This window comes from Cyprinodon variegatus, unplaced genomic scaffold (assembly GCF_000732505.1).
Source record: "Cyprinodon variegatus isolate N-32 unplaced genomic scaffold, C_variegatus-1.0 Scaffold126, whole genome shotgun sequence".
Lineage (NCBI taxonomy): Eukaryota > Metazoa > Chordata > Actinopteri > Cyprinodontiformes > Cyprinodontidae > Cyprinodon > Cyprinodon variegatus.
Window position 1 is genome coordinate 772,126 of NW_015150579.1, and position 16,873 is coordinate 788,998.

General features: G+C 37.5%; 1 protein-coding gene across 4 annotated transcripts in view; it reads right to left on the minus strand.

The window, feature by feature from the left end:
• The window catches only part of rptor (regulatory associated protein of MTOR, complex 1), a 214,629-nt gene that overhangs the window by 116,561 nt on the left and 81,195 nt on the right, over positions 1–16,873 (minus strand). For all 4 annotated transcript variants that reach the window (XM_015375832.1, XM_015375830.1, XM_015375831.1 and 1 more), the window contains exons 7-8: positions 16,128–16,303; positions 1,911–1,970 (exon numbers count right to left, since the gene is read on the minus strand). In XM_015375832.1, the coding sequence (XP_015231318.1) occupies positions 1,911–1,970; positions 16,128–16,303 (236 nt within the window). The remainder of the gene's footprint in view (positions 1–1,910; positions 1,971–16,127; positions 16,304–16,873) is intronic.

Consider the following 16,873-nt stretch of genomic DNA (forward strand, 5'->3'; position numbering starts at 1 on the left):
ATCAAGACACTTGACCATGGATGGCTAAATCACACCAAATCAGAATGGTAATAAAAGAAAACCGAAAGAGAGGCATGTTTATTCACTCTTTAGTAGTGGTCACCAACCCAGTTCTTCAAGTCCCCCCCTCCTGCATGTTTAGGATGTGTTTAAGTTTCAGCACTTATGATTCAAATGATTGCTACTCTTCTGCATGCTTTCAAGTGCCACAGTAGGCATTCATTTAGGTCAGGTTTGAACTGTTTTGTGTGTTGGCATAATGCACACAAATAAACTACACACATATAGATAGTCAAATAGATAAAATATGTGGTTATAGCTTTCCTAGGTTCCAAGTTTGTGGGATATTAGTACTTCACCTTAAGATTGGATAAAAAAAATCCTATTTCAGTTGCAACAAGAGATGTCCTGATTCAACCTTTTTGTTTACGATACGATAGAGATATTGAATTGACCGATACTGATATTATTAGCATGAATTACACATGCTTTTATTACTTATATTGTATTGTAGAATGTTAAAAAAGGCTTAATCAATGAAGTGATATATTAAAATAACAACTGAACCATGTAATATGAACCAATGAGTTACAGTTGCAGAGTCTTTCTAAAAGCATCTAAACATCAGAAGAATTTAAATACCACCCGATACAATCTGATATTAGTTTTTTGGCCAATATTGGACCAATGTTTTATATAAAAGCAGGTGCTGCTGAAACTGTTGGTGCCAGGGAAATTATCATCTCATTTGACTTTTTATTTCTCCATCAATCATGATAGTCAATCAAAGTTTAAGAGGAAGAACAGAGTTTCCATCGAGGTTAAATTAAATTGATTGGAGGGGGGTTCAGTATACAGCCAAATGAGGAAAGGTTATCTTCTTGGGGTGGGGGTTAGGTTAAGCACTACGGTGCAAATTAAGTTTATGTTAGGTTTAGAGTTAGGTATGTGTAGGTAATGGTTAGGAAAATAGTATGTCTTGTATGTCTGCTCTGGAAGTTTCTTCCTGTAAAAAGGGAGTTTTTCCTCTCCACTGTCGCTACAAGCATGCTTAGTGTGAGGAATTGCCTTAATTCAATGAGTCGATGCATCAACTGGTTTTTCTTAGGTAGAAAACTTTGAATCAATTTGACTGGATGATCTGTTTGAATTGTAAAGTGCCTTGAGATTACATGTGTTGTGAATTGGGCCTATATAAATAAACTGAATTCAGTTTAATTATGGATTAGATTATAGGAATGAATGTAAAAAAGAATGGAAATCAATGGAAAGTCGCCGTAAAGATAGCAGCCTAGAACATGGGTTTGTGTGTGGGTGTCCACATTTTCCCGGCTGGTCCGCGGCAGACTGGTGTCACAGTTATTACTCACCTTCAACAAACTCAGTTTGACAGATAAACACATCATTAGGAGACTGCCGAGACGCTCTTCAAGTTCAACTCCCTCAGGCACTCTCAGACAGGATCTATTTTGTTTGTTTTTGCTAACTCACTTACCCTTTTAAAAAAACAAGTCAACCATCTTAATAGACGAGAGTCATTTCACCCTCTTCTGTGAGCTCTGTGTGGATCTTAGACACATGCTTCAGTGAAAACAGTAAAACTTTGGATGTAATGAGTGCTGGCATCATTCTGAGCATGGAGATGCCTGAGAGCAAGAGATGATCCACGTTCAGTTGCTCAACACCCAGAGGTTAATTCAGCAAATTTAAAGCTTTAAATCTGCCAAAGTGCTGCCACTTTGACAGTGAGAGGGAAACAAAGGCAAAGGATTACACCTTCGGGATACAAAACAACAGAGAGGGGAAGCGAGGGAAGCAGAGACAGGCAGAAGAAGGAAAATGGATAATGATGTCTCGAGACTCTGCCCTGCTGCCAATGGGAGCCAAAACTGTTGCGCCATGCTACTTACTTCTCAATGAGGTCTAACGTCACTCCTGGCACCAACTTGGCACTCTTTTGCATACAGAACCTGAAAGACAGAGGGAATATGTTACCAATCACAGTTAAAGAGAACATAAAAGACGCTAGAAGATCAAATCTTTGGCCTCCATGGTGCAAATTTTATTTCTCACTTTAGAGTCAAAAAAATAAATCATCCAAATGAAAAACAAGAAATGCAAAGACTGTGTGCAGTAAGGACTGAGGGGTAGGAATATTCTGGCTGAGTTATAGTCGAGCAGAAGGGGACAGTCTGTGGGAAATACAGACTCTTATTTCAGAAATTTCTGTCAGGGGGCTTATTGTTTATTATGCCTGGTTAGGTCTGACAGGTCGGGCCAGCTGTAAGTCACAGCAGGCTGCTGTTCAGAGTCCTGACAGTTGCACGGATCGCCGGGAGTCATCACGCACCTGGAGGTAAGCAGGTGTGTGTGTGTGTGTGTGTGTGCTTTTTGCACCTATAGTGAGCAGAGAGCAGCTGCAGGGAAGACGATGATGGAAATAAATCCTAACAAATCATTACCATTTAAAACACAAACAGGACTTTAATAATTATTAGCTTAGCAGGCATTAATGGTAATGATACGCAAATAGTTTAAAAAGTTTCCATCGACTCACAACCAATAAAAACAGAGTAAAAACAACAATGCAAAGGCAAAAAATCTAAACTTTTTCTGATTAAAAACATTAATTCTAAAGAAAAAAAGGGACTTTTTATGCTCAAACCGAACCCAACTCTTACAGTCTAAGCTACAACTATAAAAGACTGTGCCAACACAACATATATTGGGAATGATCATCACAGAACAACTACTCATACACCTGGATGCAGGGTTTATACATACATGAGTAACTCTTATTTAATGCTTTAATGCTCTTAAAATATTCTTAATGCCATCCACAAGTAACCATGACTTATATATATATATATATATATATATATATATATATATATATGGCAAAAGCCTTCGTCATCTTCACCATGGACAGGCTGCAGCCATATCCTGAGTTCCTCGTTTTCCCGCCACTTTGGTTCAAATTTGCATTTTAATGCCACGATTATCAAATTTAATGAATTGTAATGTCAATTAAGGCCTTAATTTAAAAAATAAAAATGTAATGGCGTTTAATGACCCGTGGAAACCCTGTGGATGACATTATGCTCACTCTAGAACTTTCTCTGGTATATCGATATTAGGAAATTAGCTTGAAAAATGTGAATCCTATTGAAACATAACTTTATTTTAATATACATTCTTTCAGCTGGAAATTGATCCTCTCCCCAAAACTAGAGCCACTCTGCCAAAACGATGTAGAAATAAGTCAATACTTATTAAATTAAGTGTATTTACCCTTCATTTGAGAAGGTAAATAACATGATTTACCAATGGAATTAGTCATTTAGATATATGCACTTGAAATAAGACAATGCAATTGTTTTTCTTATTCTAAAAGTACATTGTCTTGTTCCATTGGCAAAGTAGCCAAGTGTCTCACTTAACTTGTCAATTTTAAGAAGAAATTACTTATTGAGATTTACATTTTTTCCAGCGTGATAGCGGCTGCAGAATACAGAAGAGAGGAGAATTTGTATCATAACGTGCCATGTAAACTCAATCCACCCGTGTGATTTAATAAATAAAACCAAATGGTGGAGAGCATTTCAATTGTAAGTTAAGCTTCAATGAATTTTGATTTACCTTTGAGCCCGTAAAGTCAAAGCTGTGTCTTAGTTTTATTGCCGACTCTTAGACTGATCCCTAAATATCAATGGCTCCCTCACGAGAATAAGTGGGCCTAGTTTATTCAGCAGCATGTGGAGCTGCCACCATCACACTTGGATGCACATCTGAACACCAAACTGACTCAAGTCAACCATTCGTAGCAAAATTTGTATCCAGGATCTAATCCAACCCGACTGGCTGTGACAGAGGCTGCTGTGATTTCATTTTCTCTTCCTGAAGAATGATCAGCTCTAACATGACACCAGCACGGTTTTCTGGCTCTTCAAAGATCAGCCAGAGTCGTGAGTGCACCTGACACTCATGAAGCGAAGAGCAGGAGCAATCTGATCAGCACAACTTGTACTAAGGCCTTTCTGGTCAGAAACTCCTTACTTCAAAGTCAAAACATGCAAAATCTGGTCTTATAAAAAATACCAGAGACCAGCTATATCAATTCCAATAAACATAAGCCATAAGCCAATAATCTTTTTGCCACAAAGATAACACAGCCCTATGATTAAGGGTTTTGTTTATGCCTTTTTTATGCTTCAGGGCAAAATGTAATCAATTAATCTCCAGACATAAACAGTGGATTATTAAGAATTTAGATGGGATGATAAATAGACAGGCTAAGTAAACATCAGAAAGGTAAAAGGTTAGTTTACATCAGGATGGGACTTTGATTCAGCCGTCTGTGGTGAGGGACCAGAACTGTTCAACAGGTGACAGGAGGGAATTAAACAGGAACCCCAGCATTGAAGGTCAGAAGCAATCGGGGACATTTTATCATTCATACCAACTATGATTATGATCCACAAGCTGACTTTATCCTTGCTTTGTGAAAAGCCGTGTTTGTGCTCTTTAAAGATCATTAACAAGCTCGGACATTCTGGGCAAACACTTTGATCAGACAAAAGTTATGCAGCTTAATTCCAACTAGTCAAAACTATAAAGACAACAAGGTTGAATGTGCTCAGCATATCGGAGGAAATGAAATAACCAAAAGCAAAATCTTTGAAGGCAAGAAACTGAAATTGACCATCTTTTAAAGTAGCTAAACTGAAGTTATCTTTAAACCAACTTCTGAGGTTGACAGAGTTATTTTTTCTTTTAAATTTAGTTTCTGTCACTTCAAATAATGTTTTATTCATCCGACTATAGCGTCTCCTAAAGCTATTAGAAATATATATGTGGTCTTTTTCATGTTTCTTCTGTTTTAAACAGCCAATGAGTATCAAATTTAGAAATCTGTTTTTTTTTTCAGCCTGTTCTTCTTAAAGAGTTAAGATACCCACCATGAAGAGAGAAAGAAAACATATAGTTGTACCTACATTGACTTAAAATAAAATCAGGCTCAGTCCAAACACCACAAATTGGAAAAGCAAATTGGAAGTTATGTCCAAATAGGTCTGGCAGTAAGAAAGGAGGTAGGAAGAGGAAGCAGGATGCTTCCAGTCATAGTTAATTTTGCATTGGGACCTCCAGACATTCTAATCTGGTGCTTAAGAACTAAAGGGTTTCCCCCACAATCCTTTACATGACTGGAGGTATGGGCACAGCCTTCCTCATCAGGTTTAACAAAGTTACATTCTTTCTCTTATGTAAACTCTAAGACTGCAAGGTTCAGACATTTAATCCATTTGTGTAACTTGTGTTGGAACATGCAGTTCTTTTTCAAAAGGCTCAAGTCCCTATTGAACTAGGATCAACCAAGTGTAATACTGTCTCATAATGACATCCGTAACGCAGAAGGCTGTCCGGATTCAGCAGAACAGTCTGAAGATCTCTTGATCATCAAGTGTTTTTACTGTCGACCCAAAGAAGTTAAAGGACAAGTCACAATTTGCCGTAATCGGACTGATGTTTCTCCTGTATGGGTGGTTCCATCCTCTGCATGGGATTTTTATTGCCAGGACAGTTAGAAAAACCCCAGCTGCTGATTGGTGAAAACGCACTAGTTTCAGTAGAAACAGATGGTTTAAACATGGTGACAAAAAACATTTATTACCGTTTGCAGTAAAACTGGGCAGCAAACACTCATTTCAAGTCAAAACAAAAGTCCATACTAAAACAAACAAAAACTTAACTGGCCAATACCCAAGAAAGAGGTGTTAAGCTTTCCTATGAACCACAGATTGGTATACCTATATAGAGAAGAACACATAAACATGAGCGGACTAAAGTACAGAAGGGCTGCCGGGTACATATAATGAGGAAATTGAAGGATTATTACACACAGAGAGCAAAGATGGTGGAACTTAATTTGGACTGGTGAAAAAAAGGCTGAGCAAACGCGTGGGCGATCAGTGCAGAGGGGAGAAAGTGAGCATGTACATATTAAACTTTGAAGAGGGAAATTAAGTGGACCCAATGTGAGGTAACTACGATGCTGCTCCCAGGGCGAGAGAAAGGAGAGGAAGAGTGGGAGGAACTAGTGTCTTCTCTGCTCCCTGCTGAGGTGGCCGGAGTCTACAGCTCATTACCCCTTCAATCAGCCTTCCTCTTCTTTTAGTGCTGCATGTACTGGGAGGACTGGCAAGCTGTTACAAGGCAAGTTACTGACCAACAATATAAAGCAGCATATTGGAAATGAAATTAATGTTGCGGAAAAGAATATAGCAAAAGGTTATTACAACCAAAACATTGAATTAAGAGAAGATGCTTAAGTAAAGAGGGCAAATTTAGGGGTATAGAGCTAAATAGAGGGAAATCCTGGAAGATAACCTGTTAAAAGGCTGCAAAACCCTCTAGACTAGGTTGGAGGTTTACTATCCAGCAGGACATTTACCTCACAGCTAAAGTAATAATAAATTCATTATGTCCACAAATATTTAGCATTAGTTTGGCCCACTCAAAGCTTAGACCCTTGTTCAATACAGGATGTGTGGGTTAAAATTAAAATGTCTTCACTCAACAAGTTTGAGAAGAAGCCATTTAAGCTGGATCCTAATGGGCAGATCTGTTAGAGACATACCCTAAAAAAAGACTGGTTCTACAAAGTACTGACTTTATCTTGCTGCACTACTAGTAATGGGGCATAGTCACGTTATACGCCTATACAAAAAAAGACCCGCCAAAGATTTAATCATGATAAAATAAAAATGGCGTACACCAAGCATCAGTCCTAATAGTGTTTAGACTGTATGTTTTGAGCCTAAACTGAATTCCGGCATTGGGTGGAAAAAAAACAAAAAGCAGACATAAACAGATCTAGCACCATCTGCTGGCAGACAGCTAGAATGAGACAAGGAATGCAGCTGCTTTGTGTCTGACGTCCTGCGATGTGTTAAGGTAAATTGAAAACTCACAGTGGTCAAATACCAAACAATATTATTAAAACAAACCGATCTAGAGCAACTCTTAAGTTCTAGTGAATCCTCCCAAGAGTCTCCAATCAGAACTTAAAGGAAAAAGTAAGTTGTTTCTAACAAATGCAAACAGGGAAACAGTATAAATGTAAGAACTAATCAATGAATCAATTTAGTAGACCTTTTGTACTGTAGAGACTAAGAACAACATTGATATCACTAGTATCAGCACATTTATTATCAAAAGACATTTATTCTAACAGATCAACTTAGCAGGTCCATTTGAACAGCTTTGTAGCTTTAGCCTTCGCTTCGGTGAACAATAATGTTCAAACATAAGGTTTGTGGCACTATTTAAGTCTTGTCATTTTTGGAATCAAATCACTTTTTGTTTTTTCCACACTAAACCTTAAGAAATTTCATAATTATTTTCAAACTTCATTGGGAAAGTGTCATCTAGTTTAGCTACATTAGGCTACTTCCTAGTTTACCCCATGCACACATACGTGGTAGTATATGTTCTTTGTTAATGTAAAGATTCACAGAATTACATAATTTACTAAAGACCCGAGCAGAACAATGTGTAAACACAAAAATAACTAATATTATGCCAGCAAGATGCAGTTGTATATGTCGTATAACTTTATGCACCTTTAGAATTTTTACAATAAAGACAGTTTTGTGTTGGTCTATCACATAAAACCCAAGTGAGCTTCTTTTTTCTCTCGTTTTATATTTTTTGTAAAGACCTTCCTCTCATTCTATGTAAAGGTCAGGCAGCTATGTTCCGTCCCTGGCATTTGTTCAAGTGTGCTTGTACCATCAAGTAAGAAAATAATCTATGCCTATGCATTTACCACTGTGCTGAAACACAGGCAGGGCAGCAAAAACAGCTCTCCTCCAAAAGATATATGCACACTTGAGCATAGAAAAGCCAAGCTCTGAGCTGTTTTCCATTAGTATGCATGATGAGGTTTTCTGGGGTAAACCTGCTGCTCCTTTCGAATCCACATGAGTCTCAAGAAACTCGTCACCTAAAGCCTATGCAGCGTTATGTAACCGTTTTCTCTGTGCTTCATCCTACATCAAAAGACAAGAGGGAGAAGATGAATATGTCAACATTTTTACAAGTAATTTACATTTCTGTTATTAAAGCTAGCGCTCCTGAATAAAATCAGCGCTCTGTGTGTGTGTGTGTGTGTGTATATACGCGCTCTCTTGAAAGCTTAATTTCCCCCGTTTCTTCCACAGACCCTGGGAATGGGAGGGAGAGCAGCAATCGTTCTGAATAAACATAATGAGGCTCTATTGTAATGTGTGCATACAACCAAGCTGCTGCTACTTTTACAGTTAACTCGCATCTGGTTTTCTGGCTTCAAACAATGTTTGATAATGAAATCTTACTTAATTCTATTTGATTGTATCTGACCAAGATTTGCAGCAGCTACCAAAGATCAAGGTTGTGTTAGACACCCCCCAACAACAGCTTCTATGCAATGCAAAATGAATCACATGTATGCAAAAAAGAAAAAAGAAAAATTCTACCCAAAGGGAGGATTAGCTTTTGAACACTTGTTTTAGAGCCAGGCTGAAGAATGCAGGGGATTCATTTGGCAGTTGAATCTTTCCTAACTGGATGGATTTTATCTGCCAGGAGGTTATAATGAGGTTAGCTCTTTATAACAAGCCTCAAATTCTCTAGTTGAGCTTTTTCTTCCGACTTAAAACCAAGCTGATGCCCAACAGGTGCTGGAACCCACATTCACATTTACTAACACATTAGGGAGCATAGAATTAAAGAAATGTCATTAGTGTTCAAGGCAAAGATGCCCGTTTATTGTAATCCAATTTGAATTCAGAGGCTCAGAGCATTAGAAGAATAAAACATTGTAACGGTAATGATGGTGGCCAAATGCCTGTGAGGGAGGTAATTGCTGTTCTTGCTCATTATTGTAAGATGGAGGACAACCGAGCTGTTGTGTGTCAGCCTGATAACTTTAACAACTAAGCATCTGAGAGGTTGGGTGTGGAACCACTGTAGCCTTGAGCCAGGCATGCACTGTACGATATTTTCAATCGTCGCATGCAGCTACAGCTCAAACTTTATACGTATGTAATGATGTGATGTAATTTTGATGCCTATCTTGGCCAGGTCTCCCTTGCAAAAGAGATTTTTAATCTCAATGGGTATTACCTGGTTAAATAAAGGATAAATAAAAATAAAAATAAAAACTTTATGTTGAAACTGCAGGGTTTAAGAGTTCCCAGCTCACGGTGTATGTTCTCCCACTATGCAGCCCGACGCTCTTATGTGATCGCATCACTGCCAAACTGATCCATCTATCGATCTGACGCTCCACCCATCCCTCACTCATGAACAAGACCCTGAGATAATTTAACTCCTCCCCTTGAGACAAGGACTCTCCATCGACCTTAACAGGGGAGTTCACCCTTCTCCAGTGGAGAACCATGGCCTGCAGAAAGGTGGACTCCCCTCTTCACTGAATTCATTTGATCTATTTTTCCATTCATTTCTATAAATCAGTTTAAATTTTAAATTCTAACATGGTCCTTTAGCCAGAAAATAATAAAACACAGATGGTTTATGTTTCACCTCAGATTAAGCATCTTTTATGGCATTTTGAGCTTTGGGAAGTGGAGCATATACATATGAGGCCTCATCAGTCTCATATCATTAATCAAAATGATGAATCTAAGACTTTTTGCCACTTTGAATTATTTCAACTTCAACAGAAAATGATACATAGAACTCCAGGCTTAGAAAACCTGTTTTATTAGCCTGAAGAACTTTTCACTTTACATAAATAAACCATTCAAAAATACTGCAACTATATAATTTACATATTATCAACAGAAATCAATGAAAAATAAAATCTTCACCTCTCTCTACAGTGCTAACTGATTCCCAAACAGAGGTTCTTGCACAGATCTACTTGTTTTAAGTATTTTCTAGAAGTCAAAAAGAAGCACTAAATCTGTTAGCTGTAGATCAGACACAATATTGATCTATCATCTCATGCAATCCATTGATAGGTGATGCAACTAAGAAGCACTGGTTTGCACTTTGCTGTCTTAAAGTGCAAGTCATGACTTGAAAACAATAAACACTCTTTCCTGAGTTGAAAAAGCATTACATTAAGTTCAGAATTTGTGAATGTATAAATAAATGAAGGACTGAATGCTTCTCCTTAAGTGATGGTAAAGACTTTACTAAATAATCCGATATCAGGATAGTTTAGAAATGTTCAAGTTCAACATTTTGCCGCATTTAGTAAATAAACATTAATAGATTATTTAAAGAAATAAAAATATTTCTTAATGCTGATGGTGACTTGTAAAAAAATAAAAAATAAGGTCGGGATCAGTAAAAGTAAGAAGGAATCAGAAACCTTTTGAGCTATCAGTGTGAGAGAAGCGCTGATATTTCACTCTGAACCAAATAGGAGGACAGCTCAACAGGTCCATCAAGCTGAAGGCCCCCCAGGAGAATCTGCACCCCGATCTTTTATTCCCTCATCACAGCTTCTCCCTCCCTGTTCCCCTGTGCCATCCAGCTCCCCCATCTCTATTTTAGGAGGCACACATCTTCCACAGATTCCTCCCTACCCACTGCAGTAGCAGCAGGGAAATCCCTTGAAGATGCCGCTCTATCAATAATGATTTTCTGCTCAGCTGAGCAATGAAAGGTACACATGCACCCTCCCTGCCCGTCTCTCCCTAACCTCCTCTCTCTGCTCAAACCCCATCATCTATCCTTCAATGCATCTCATTAAAGTTTTAAAGTGAAGGTAAGCCAGCACATCAGTGCATTCCTTCACTGTCCCTCCCTAACCTTGCTGAACTGCTGCAGCACATCCCTAGCTTGTTTTGTCCTCCGCTTTTTGATCCTCCCATCTCAAGGTTTAGGCAATAATATTAAAAGATTATAGAAGAGCTGGTTAAGTGGTGAGGATATAAATAAAGGTAGAACCTTGCATTGGTCATGGCGGGTGTATGTCAAAGTATAAATTAAATTCAGTTCAACTTCATTAAAAAATACCTCATTAATCCTAAAGGGAAGTTAAACGTAGTAACTCATGTCCTTTTTTTTTTTTTTTTTAGCAATTATTACAAAGATCAAACTCAGTTTAAAGGCAAAATATCAATTTCTGCTCACAAAGATGTTTTTGTCGTTTGGAACGAAGTCTCGGTGTTGGAGAAACATTTCTCTAAAATGAGAAACAATCACATTTAAAACTTCACATTTTAACAGAGAATATCTTTAAAGGTTTGGAGCAGGCACAGTTTTCCATAAAAGGGTCTCTTTGAATGATTATGGTTTGGAAAACTGATTAGCACAAATAATTCATATGATTTGCACTACAAGTTTTTATGTAAAATATTCATGCGGCAAAATGCATTCATAACTTTACTGAGAAAATAATCGTTCTTCTAGATGCATAGAGATGAATGCATTTTCCATTCCTTAAAGGGCTGTTGCTCCTAATGAAAAATATTCCAACATGTTTTTTTGTTGTTGCTTTTTTGTTTTCTCCAATTAATCTTAACACTTTATTTAGAAATAAAAGTTTTATTCCATTTAATTTTAAATAAAAATGATGTCAGCAAGTAGGTTTCAAGATTTTAAAGGTAAAACATATATGAAATTAGTTTGACATCCAGTTGGGCGGAAACTGTTGCAATGACCTGCTATTGGTGGCAACCCAGGGCGGGGCTATTAGTGTGCACACCTGAAGTGCTTTGCCTCACATTGCTGAATGCATAAATGACACCTAGGAAAGCAGCTGCTATTTTCCTGCAAGTTGTGTAAAAGACTCGTGCTGAAAACTAGCTGCAGAGAATTGAGGGCCCATGTCAAAAAAGATAAAGAGATGCAGTCGGTAAGAAATCTGAATTTTATAGGATCTTACTGCTACTGCTCTTTAATTACGTGTAATTTTAGGGGAGTCCTCCTCATTTGATTTATGCTCCTTAATTTGAAAATGGCTGCAGTGGTGTAAATAATTATGGAAATGTACATCCATGTTGAGCTTTATCAGGTTGTGTTGTATGGTACTTAAGATTAAATGTCTGAGCAAGGAGCAATATTGTGGTACATTTTGTAAAACTGTCATGTGTAAAAGATTATATTGATTCAATTATTTTGATTTCATTTATAGTTTGTGTGTCCTGAATATTATATGTTCACTAACAAACATAACTGTCTTTCTGTCCTAAGGTTTTTACCTGACTGTTGTTAAGACTGACCACAAAATGGGGAAATAAAAAGAATGGGAAAAGTCTCAACTGCTTTGTCTGAGTAAATCCAGCTATACTCTTAAAGTCATGGGTCCAGCCCTTTTAAGTGTGGGGTGCAGTTACTGAAACGCTTCACAGAAACAATTAGGCTGCACAATGAAATAATCGTCAACTAATTTAGAGTGTAGAAACTCTAAAATATGCCTTTAGCCGACAGAGGAACCCACTGAGAGCAGTAATTATACCATAACTGTAAAAAAGAAATATGTAAAAACTCTTCAACTGTCAATTTGGTCTGTGCAGAACTCCTCAAGTGGAAAAGTTTTAGTTTCACCTGGTTTAATTTCATAAAAAGTATTCACTAAGGAAACTTTTGCTATCCTATTATTTATCGGTTAATTGAAAAATAATCAACAGATTAATTGATTTAAATATAATCTTTAGTTGCAGCCCTAACATCCAGTGTGACCAAAATAATCAAAAAACTTACTTTTATGAATTATTATGAATACTTAAATATTACAAAAACTCAATTGCAAATTAAAAAAAAAGGTAATTAGTTGTATCAGGAGTGCAACTCTGAATAAATGATCTATTCTATAATCATTTTGAGTTGTTTTTATGTAATATTAAGAGCTTTTCTGCTTATCATATTTATTTTGATGATAAAACTGCAGAAATAAATAAGTCTGCACATTAAAACATGCACATTTAATTGTTTTAAAATTTTTAGCATTCACTGAGCTCAGGAAAAAGGTGTCACATATAATTCATTAACAAATATAAAAAAAAACTACAAAAGATATGTGTAAAAAAAAATATGTGCAGTGAGCTGCACAATGGCAGGGATGGGATGGGTTAAATGCAGAGTTAATTTTGTTGCTCTGTACTTGTGACAGTGTAATGACAATGAAACACTGGTGAAAAAAAAAAATAATAATAATAAAAAAAAAAAAGGGGAATTAATCCTGCATCCAGACGGTTGCTGGTTTAAACAACGGTTCCATCGGTCTAAGGTTAAGCCCGCATTGTCCATTGATGGTGCACAGAGCGCGAGCCCGATGGCAGCTGTGGCTATTATGTAGCATAGCACCATCAGCGCATGAATGTTTTTGAAGCATTTTGAAGTCCTCTGAATTGAAAAGGCGCTTTATAAGTGCAGGCCATTTATCATTTCCCAGCCGAACCGATGAATCACTGCCTCACCTGAGGCCTGAACAGAAATGTAAACCTGACCCCAACAGCGTCTAAATCAGAATGGAAAAGGCCCAATTTTGCCCAAACTACAGAGATATATCATTTTTTGTATTATGGAATAATTCAGGCAATAACATCAAACAGCCTCTCAGGAACCTGTTCCTTGAGAGGAAATGCTGGTAAGTGATCAATATTTATGGCGAAGAAGTGAGACCTCATTATGCTGAAGGTCATGACAGGATGTGGATTTAAAGCAGGGGAAGATGAACTTAACTCTTGAACATTTGTGGCAGAGCAGAAACATTTGTCTTTCTGTATGACACCCTCGGAAGGCAACATGTCATTCCCACTTAGATCCTTTTAAAAAAGTTTGAAATTCAAGGGGAAAATTCGTTAAATCGCTCCTGCGACTTTCAGCATCTACAAAGTGAAATCAGTCATTAAAATGCAAAAATAAAAAAGGTGCTAGGAAATACTGATTTATGCGACCAAAGGGACTTTGAACAGAGCAGATAGAGACTGTATCTGGGCAAGTAGTGAGGTGCATTAATGATGAGCTGATCACCTGCTTTTTACAGTTTTCATGAGAGCAGAAATCTCTTAAAGCCAATGGGTAATGAGTGAGCCAGGCAGGCTGGATTTGTGCTTGCTTCACTTTGCTTCTATTCTCATTCTTGTAGTCATGAAAGACATCATATCTAATCAAAGGACAATGAAGGATCAAAACCCATAGAAAAATAGTGAAATAGAAGGTGGATTTAATAGAATATCATTAATATTTATCAGAAAACCAGCTCTGTGCATCTTGCAAGCTTCTCGTTCTCTGATAGTTTTTCTAGTTTTTGATGAAGATCAGGATAACCTGAGCTGACATGTCATGGAGGCAACCAATAAAACTCTAAAATCCAATCCAGGTTGGTCCACAATGACTGGGTATATGGTGCTCAGATTGAAAGAAGCATGAGGCAATAAAACAATTGAGTATTCATGAATTTAGTCAGGCTGAGATCAGCTGATGACAGACTTCCATAAACTTTGAAAGTAACTCAGTAGGTCTGGCAGATGAAGACAGATATTACATTGCTGATAAGAAAGTGTCTATAAGTGCACCAGGTTTAGGCAAACCAATGGAACTGAAACATAATAAAAAGTAATATGATGTTACATATTAGGCAGTGCACAGGGATCGATGTTAACCATCGCTGGATCTCCCGGGGCAATTGGTTTTTATTGATGGGAGAATATAAATTTCATTGCATTTGCCCGCCGGGCAAGTGCAATGATCGCAAATAAAATCACGACATTCGATGAAAACGACCCAGAAGCGCTGCCGGCGCCATTTTTGTTGTTTTGTACACATTCTCGCGTGATTTGAAAAAGCCTGGTGATTTTCTGCCAGATGGCGTGATTTTTGTCCACCTAGCGGTAATTTTGATGTAGTTGCCAAAATGACAAATGGCTGCATTTATTTTGTCAGGGAAACTTAATCCTGAGTCAGTTAAAAATCAGAGAATTCTGAAATTATATAAGACTGTGGAAACCCTGTATAAAATAACTATGTATAATGATTCTCTAGAAAAGTTACATTATATTAATAGTATTATCTGACTCTAAAACAGAAGTTATTCATTTGTGACATTGACTTCTGTCTTGTGATTTATCTTAAGTTTTTAACCTGTCAAGTTTTTTTTAGATTTTTAACATTACAATTTATATTTTTCCAAGCACACAACAGTTTAAAGCAAAGTTTAGTTTGAAAAGAATTTGCAGGAAGGATTGAAAAGCATGTTAACAAGGTAATGTAGGCTTGAGTTGCATGCATATACACACCAGGAACATGTAAACTTAAAAAATACTGAATTACAAAAAACATTTAAAAAAACAAACATGTTTCATTGATATATATACAAAAATGAATATTAGGAACTATATTTATCAAAAATTATACTGGGCAAGTAAAAATTGTTTATGGGCAAATGAAATGTGAAAGCCACTTGCCCAAAGGGCAAGTAGTAAAAATCCTTAACATCAACCCCTGAGTGGACTAGATCATATGATGCCTTCTTTGTCATCCCTGACCCCAAATATGAAAATACCAAGGCTGTTCGTGTGTCTCTATTAGCTGATGCAACCATGTCATGCTAAAAAGGAAAACCCAACACTGACAGCTGCTGCGTTTCTGATGCAACCAATGTGCTTTATCTCCAGCTTCCATCAGTATGGTCCTTTGAATGACACATCGCAGTGCATTTACATCAGGCCACCAACTATATCAACCAAACCTCATTTTTCTTGAACATCTTCCACCTTTTTTTTTTTTTTCCTGACGTTTCCTCTACAGGGATGATCACCCTGCATCATTGCAGATGGTGTCGGGCTACATTTTTCATCACAGCTGAATATTCCTCATCAGCTGAATACTGAGCAGCAGCTTGGAGGAATAGCTACTCTGTGCCCAGCATGTGTGACAGCGTGCCTAGGCAATGATTGGCAAATACAGAAATAACACTAAATAAATAAAACATCCCCTGCATGGTCAAAGTGGGAAAAAAATGTGTTTTATACAATTCTGAGGCATATTTGAGTCTTACCAGCAAAAATCTATGAAAACAATAGATAGGATAATAGAATGCACAGTTCATCTACAGGAGGAGGAAATTATTGAAACATATTCATGGAGGCAACAAGTGAGAAATTTACCATCTCAGCGCAATTTTGATAGGCGTGGTGAGACAGGAGGTGAAGAGGTCAGCGGGGAGGTCCGGGTTCATGGGAAGCAGCTCGTTGGCCTCACATGCAGCCAGCTGGATGCAGTTCTTCATTGAGGGCGGAAGCGGCATCTGTGCAAGCGGGTGGCTGGGATTTATAGCTGCAACCTGAACAGACATACAACAAGAAAGAAGCTAGAATGAAACTTCATTTGACGACCAGAAGAAAGAATGTAAATATGCACTCAGAGCAGGTTTCACATTACTAAATATGGCAGCTAAGCCAACCCACAAGGGAGTCTGGCTTTCAGCTCTGAAACAGCATTTTATTGCAGTTACTTCACTGCATGACCTGTTCTCTCAGGAAATAAACTACATTGAGGGCAAGGAGCTGTTGTACTGACACTGGGATTTAAAACAAACAAATCCAGCTCTCATCTGTCTGAGTAAAAAGCAGCAAACGGCGTCTTTAATATTTCATTTTGATCCTCTAGTGTCGGAAAGCCTGACTTAACTTGTTAGTGTAAAACCAGTGACCTACAAAGGAAAAACACATTTAAGGCCTAAAACAAAACAATATGATGTGGTAACACAGCTGGAGATATAATTCACACGTTCACAGAGGACTCAGCCGCTTCTTCACCTTTATTTTGGTATTTTCTTTAAAATGACAAGGAAATTATGGTTGAATTTTATTCGTTTTCCAAGGATCTTCAAAGTGTACACAGAATAAATATA